At 45.1% G+C, this 6,816-nt stretch overlaps 1 protein-coding gene across 1 annotated transcript in view; it reads right to left on the minus strand.

Annotated features, from left to right (window-relative positions):
* The window catches only part of AP1S3 (adaptor related protein complex 1 subunit sigma 3), a 28,122-nt gene extending 22,515 nt beyond the window's left edge, over window positions 1-5,607 (minus strand). The window contains exon 1 of the mRNA XM_053305084.1: window positions 5,486-5,607. Coding sequence (XP_053161059.1) covers window positions 5,486-5,488 — 3 coding nt within the window. The 5' untranslated portion in view covers window positions 5,489-5,607. The remainder of the gene's footprint in view (window positions 1-5,485) is intronic.
* Window positions 5,608-6,816: the final 1,209 nt, after the last annotated feature.

The raw sequence follows: 6,816 nt of genomic DNA on the forward strand, positions 1-6,816 counted from the left end.
CCAACAGCCTGATATTATACAAGCTTCCTTGGAAGTAAGTCGCACCAAATTCAATAGAGCTTGCTCCCAAAGTAGTGCAGATCCAATTACTTAAAATTAAGCTCAAGATGGTGATCAGCAATTTAGGAACAAAGACACAGGGCTGGTTCAGACAAGATAAGGAGCCATGGTTAAATTTTTGGTACCATACAACATCTCTAAGCCTCACGATCCAAGCTTGTTCCATTAGTAGGACAAATTGCAATTAGAAACAAACCAAAAATGGTTGCAACGTCCACACCAACCCATTCATTTATTCTAACCAGCTTCTTTGAAATAAACAGATATCTGATTCCAAGGTTTGAAGCAGGTTTCAGATCTTGGTTTATTTCAAGGAAGCTGGTTAGAATAAACCAATATTAGTCTGTCTGGTCACCAGAACTGATGTTTGGTTTTGTGGTGTCTGGTTCGGACACCACAGTTGGAAGTAGAATTCTTCTGAGGCTTGCAGGGGGAAGGAGGAAGTGCTGATTCCTGAGGCTTGGGGACATTGCATGAAACTAAAATTTCACCATGATTCTGTGTGTGGTGAGAGAACTGGCTGACAGTTAAATAATAACTCTTCTTCCAACCAGGGAAACAAAAAGATAAGTTAAGCCTCCCATCCACATGCAGCTTTAGCTGCAGCCCCTGCAAAATCAAGGAAGACCCTGAACACTTCTGGAAGATGCCTTTTGAACTAACCCCTGCTAACTTGGCAAAGAGGCACCTTTTAATGTGGTGATTATTTAGCAGGGGGAGAGTAACTGGCCCTATACACCCCCAGCACAGTACCTCCAGTGACTGTTGCTGGTGTTTGTCTTATGTTTCTTTTTAGAATGTGAGCCCTTTGGGGACAGGGGTCCATCTTATTTATTTATTATTTCTCTGTGTAAACCATCCTGAGCCATTTTTGGAAGGGCGGTATAGAAATCAAATAAATAAATAAATATAATATTGTGCAAGACATATGTGAAGATGCTTATGTAAGTCTGTAACCAGATATAAGGCATAAGAAACAAAAGCCTGCATAATTTAGAAGATGATAACTGGGTCCAGGTGTTTCACTAAGCCAGGGCTTGACAAATCCCAGGCACCAGGGAGCCATGGTGCCTCAGAATTTAACTGAGGTGCCTAAACTAGGATGTTCAGAGATAGAATTATTTAATAAAATAGTTATTTGTCCCAGGCAGCCCTGTTTCTGTTCTAAGTATGTTATTTGCAAAGTAAACAGAGAGACCATTCACACAGTCAAAATCTGTGTTCAACCTGGGTTTGGGAGCTGTGTGTGCTCCCAATTTTTGGTTCTGTGGAAACAAGGTTAGAGGAAAACCTGGGTAGAAGTAATTGTGTGGAAGCAAGGTAGGATGTCTTCCTCCTACCTTGTTTCTACACAACCAAAAGATGGGAGCACTCACAGTTCCATAACCCAGGTTGAACACAGTTTTTGATTGTGTGAATGGCCTCAGAGAGAAGCCCACAATGTCCATCATTAATTGTATGTTTCATTCTATTGTTGTTTATTGTGAGTTGCCCAGGGAACAATTTGTTATTGGATGGCTAACAAATAAGGCTGTTATTAAGTCTGGTAATTTTGCCAAATGTTCATTGACTGGTGCCTAAATTTCTGGTCTAGTTCCTGGATCCCAAGAAAATTTGTCAAGGCCTGAATTAAACCATGGTTCAATGCTATGTCCAGACAGCATCAGATTGTGCCTTTCCCCTCCCCAACGTCACATCACTGGCTCCTGCTGGATGGATCTGGGAAATTCACAGGAGGAAGAGGAGGATGAATAGGACAAGAAACAATCTTATAAGAAATAGCCTTTCAGGAGGTTGAGCCTGGAGAAGAGAACACTAAGGGAGACATGACAGCCATCTTCAAACATCTGAAGGGCTGCCACAGAAAGGGAGAAGTGGACATGTTCTTTGTTGCTCCTGTGAACAGGACTAGGACCAATGGGTTAAAATGGCAAGAAAGCAGGACTTAGGCTAGATATTAGGAAGAATCTGCCAACTGCAAAACCTGTTTGACACTGGAACAGTCTGCTCATGCAGTGATCGCCTCTCCTTTGCTGGAGGTTTTCAAACCAAGTGTGGACAGCCATTTGTTAGGACTCCACAAGTTTAGGCTTAGCTCACTAGCCAGCCATGATTTGTGGTCACCACCAACCCCGGCTTTTCCTTCAGATCTTTTCCTGGCACACAGGCAAAGCGTTTAGGAGAGGAGTAGGTCTTCTGTCATTTCCACTGGGATAGGGAGATGTTAAGAAACAGTGGGAGTGCTCTTGAACTACTCAGACGAGACTCTAGCTGTTTCTTACCTCCTCAAAAATGGCAGTGGAAATGAGACCCCGGGGAGGAGATCTGTGTTGTGTTGGGCGACCTGCTCGCCAGAGGGCTGAGTGAGAGCACTGGCCACTGGCAAGCAGATTTGTAGATGCATGCCTATAGCAATTTCCTGAAATGAGAAGATGACCTCCAAGGTCCTTTGTGAATTATTTTTGAATACATGTCTCCCCTGTTCCCTGAAGACCTTTCTCTAGTCCCTGAAGACCAATGTCTGAACACATTGGAACTATCAGCTAGTCCCCCCCACCCCACCAAAAAAGTCATCCCCTGCACACAGAAAGATTCTAAATTTTCTGTTCTGTGGTGTTCTGTTCCCTTCACCTTTTTTTTTTTTTTTTTGCCATTTTTGTCATATTTCAATAGTCCACCTGCCCCCACTCAGTCTTTAACCTATCAACTAAAGGCAGGCTGACACTTCAGTCTCTTGGTCACACTAAACTCCCAGAAGAGCTGAATTGCCACCATAAGTTTCATGTGGCAGGAAGCAGCTGAGTCAGCCAGGCCTGGAGGAGGAAAATTCTCTTTTTCCCCCTCCATCACTCATTGACTAAGTGAGCCACCATCACTATTACAAGTCACAAGCAGCAGCAAAGATTGCACAGGGGAAGTAATATGAGGTGGTAGTGGGAGAAACTGTCTCACCATCAGGCCTTCCCAGCACTTGCTGCTATAATCACAAACTGGTGTGAGTATGAACCAGCGAGGCCAAATCATTTCAGAAGTAGGCAAAGAAGACTGGAAAGGGGAGGGCATTCCCCACAGGGTGCTTGACCCCCACCCACTATCATGGGCACATCCCTAGTAATCATAAGTTAAAGGCAATGTCCTAGCTTCCATCATTGGCTACACCCTCTTACCACAGGTCTTGACAAAGAAAATTGGATCTAGGAGCCAGCCCAAAAATTTAGAAGCCAGATAATGAACACTTGATTAAATTATTGGACTTCGTGATGGATATTGTGGATGAGAAGGATAAATGGATTTCTCCTTCTCCACTTTACAAGTAACATAATTCGAACAGAAAATTGGACTGCCTAGAAAATATAAAAGTTTTATTAATATAAATATCTGAATATCCTAACCTAGCCGCCATGGTTAAATTTTTAGGTGCCATGACTCCTTGGTGGCTGGGATTTATCAAGCCCTGGGATTTATCAAGCCCAAGAAAGGATGTGCACAGTCAGTGGTCATAAGACAGTGACAGGAGACAAACTGCCTCCCTATTCCTCACTGGGCCCATCAGCTCCCAGAGGAAGCTGACGGGATTCTTTCCATTTTGTAACTATGAGAAAATGTATGCTCTGATAAAGCATATGAATTAACTCTCTTTGCAAGTGTTAATTCACTCTGGAAAAATAAATATTAAAACGGTTCACAAGCACCACTAACTGAATCGACTATTTGAACTCTGTAAAGCAAAGTCCAAACAGAGCAGGGAATTGAAAACCTTTACAATAGTAAACATGAAAATCAAGGGTCAAAATCCACCTTATACCAATTCCTGCCCATCAGCCTCCAAAATGATAAGCACCATGCACAGCTCAGATGGGTGGACAGGCCAAACACTCAATAGATCAACCAAGATTTGCTCGATTTGAGCTCAGGAATGTAGTCAGGCACCTAATCACTAGGCCACTTCATACATTGCTCAACACACCTGCTCTTTTATTTTGTCTGGCTGCCCTTGAACATTTTCACAGTGAGTAATACTAATACATTTCTCCCTTTCCTATTCTCTATGTATCTAGGCCAAATGCATTTTAAGGTCCACAAATAAACCAGAGAATCATAATGGTGGAACTCCAAACTCCAGAAAAACTCTCTCCTTAAATAAGCTCAAACTTTTTCTGAATTTCTATCAAATAAATAAGTTCTCAAACACCTGGGGACCCAAGCTTGAGCAGTGTGCCACAAGCAGAAACTCAGAGTGAACAGAGAGCACCACATCAAGAAATGTGCAAATGGAGTAGGTACATATGTCTCAAAAAAAGGAGACAAGCAACACACCAACACAGTCATAAAGGTCACTCATCAGTTCCACCTGCAAGAAGATTCCTACCTTTATCTCTGATGATTAGATAGCTTCTCTTTTTCACAGTTATCAACCAAAGCCCTCATCCTCTTGCCAGAAAGTTTTGCTTTGTTTACAAGGCTATGGCCCACCTGCACTCCACCCCACCAATCCTGTTTCTGGCTAGTGCTGCATGTGGTTAGGAAGGAAGTTAAAGGCAAATAATCAATCAGTGTCTCAGCTGGAATCCAGCAAGGCAGGAATGCAGGTTTAGAGTTCCTGACAGAGGATCTGCAACTTTCCAGCTGTATGAGCATCAGAAAATCAACAGGTGCAGTTTTGCCCTCCACTCCATCTTCCTGCTGCAGGAAAACTGCTCCTTTAGCATCTTTGCCTGCAATGAAACTGTTAAGACACAAAGAAGAAAACTGGCAGCCATTCCTGACCCTTCCCTCCCCCTTCTAAGTTCTTGATTGTTTGTATTAGTTCAGGGCAAAGCAGTTCAAATGGGGCCGCAGATTGGGAATCAATATAATTTAAGACAGTATTTTATTTTTAACACAGACTACTGCTATAGTAGATTTATTCCCAATACCCCAGGGATGGATTTCCCATGGAGCGGAAAGCTATCAATTTTAAGACAAGTACTACTGGGTGAGGTCCCAGCAACTCCTGCACGAGTCTCCCTCCCTCGCCTGGCACTCCGCTAACAACAGGTAGAGAAAGGCACTACTCAGATAAGCGGCGTCCACAGAAAGCGGGAAGTCAATTCCCTCTCTCTGCCCTCTTGGTTCCCATTACAGAGCAAGGAGTCTTATTCTTGGCGGGAGGGGCGCAAAGTGAAGGGGAGGCGACCTCGTTTAACAGGTACTAGCCACTAAAGCGAAGAAAAGCCCCAGAAGGGCCCCCTTCCCGTCCCCGACACAGAAAGCGCACGCAAACTCCACATCCTGCAGCGTCGTTCTTGCACAGCAGGTGCAGCAGCTGCGTCAAGGGCGAGCCGCGTCGGGCTGCTCCACCTGGATTCGACAGGTAAGCAGGGAGAGCCCCGAGGCTGTGGGTCCTGTGCGGGCTCCCTCCCCTCCAAGGCGCACCGCCACTTACCATAGCTGCCACGGCCTCGCTTCCAGTCCCCGACCCGGGCGCCTCGAAGCCCCTGCCCTGCGCCGGCTCCCCCCGCCCCCCCGCCGCCACAGGTGAACTCCCAGCCGCTGCTCGCCCTGCTTTCCCATAATGCCCTAAACTGAAAGTTCCTAACTCCGCCCCACCCCCGCCCGTGTCACTCGGGCAACAGCCCCCGGGGCGGCTTGGAGAGCTGGTCTGCCCCAGTGGAGGAGGACGCCCCGCTCCCGGAATCCGACCCCTCCTCTCCCTGGTGCGGGACTGAGGGAGGGGATCGAAGCCGAGGTCCCTCAGAGCCTCGCCTCGCAAGCGCTGGAGTTCCCTCAGGGGTTACCTGCTCCTGATGGGGGATGTGGTGGTGATTTATGGCGCCATCCTCCGTGCTCTTGGTGCTTTAGCAAAGAAAATAAGCAAAACATAGATCCCAGCCACAAGGAAAGGATCATCTTAGATCGGAGAAAGGAAGGGAAGGAAGACTTGGTTGAAATTACAAGGAAGCAGATTTAGGCTGGACATGAGCAAGACCGTCCTAACCGAAAGAGCTATTTGACAGTGGATTTAGATTTTTCCTAAGTTCTGGCCTCCCACAACAAGTACTTCCATCTTGTTTGGATTCAACTTCAGTTTGTTCTCCTTCATCCAGCCCATTACTGATTCCAAGCAAGCATTTAGAGAGAGGTTAAGCCATCTCCTGACAAAATTGATAAGGAGAAATAGATCTGGGTGACATCCACATATTGATAGCACCCTGCACCAAATCTCCTGTCCTGATGATCTCTCCCAGCAGTTTCATGTAGATGTTAAATGTAGATGTGTAGATTATACTTGCAAAGAATTCACTACTCCAGATGTCCTATCAGAAGTGCAAAATCTGTTTGCATATACTCTTTTCAATACTTCCTCTAACATGCAAAATCACTCAGAGCTACTTGGATAAGTTTGACTTATATTTGTTTGCTGACACTTTTCTTCCTAGTTGCTGCTTACAGCACTAAATGGGATAGACATCCATCCCACATACTCAGGACTGGAAACTGTGCTTTATCTGACAACTTTGTTACAAGTGTTGTATTTTGAAAGTGGTAAAGTGTTGGGGAGATTATGCAATGTTTAAAATGTACCAACTCATGATATCCTTGTGGGGAATGTTATGTAGAATTAGCACATTTTAACATTGCACAATCTCTCACTCACAACATTTTAGCACTCCACATGACAACAAAGTGGTCAGATTGACTTTTTCAGTAAAGAAGTTGTCTGCTGCCAACATGGGTGATAGGCAAACCCACTGTGGAAGCCTGAGCCTCTGGGAG

This window comes from Hemicordylus capensis, chromosome 3, assembly GCF_027244095.1.
Source record: "Hemicordylus capensis ecotype Gifberg chromosome 3, rHemCap1.1.pri, whole genome shotgun sequence".
Lineage (NCBI taxonomy): Eukaryota > Metazoa > Chordata > Lepidosauria > Squamata > Cordylidae > Hemicordylus > Hemicordylus capensis.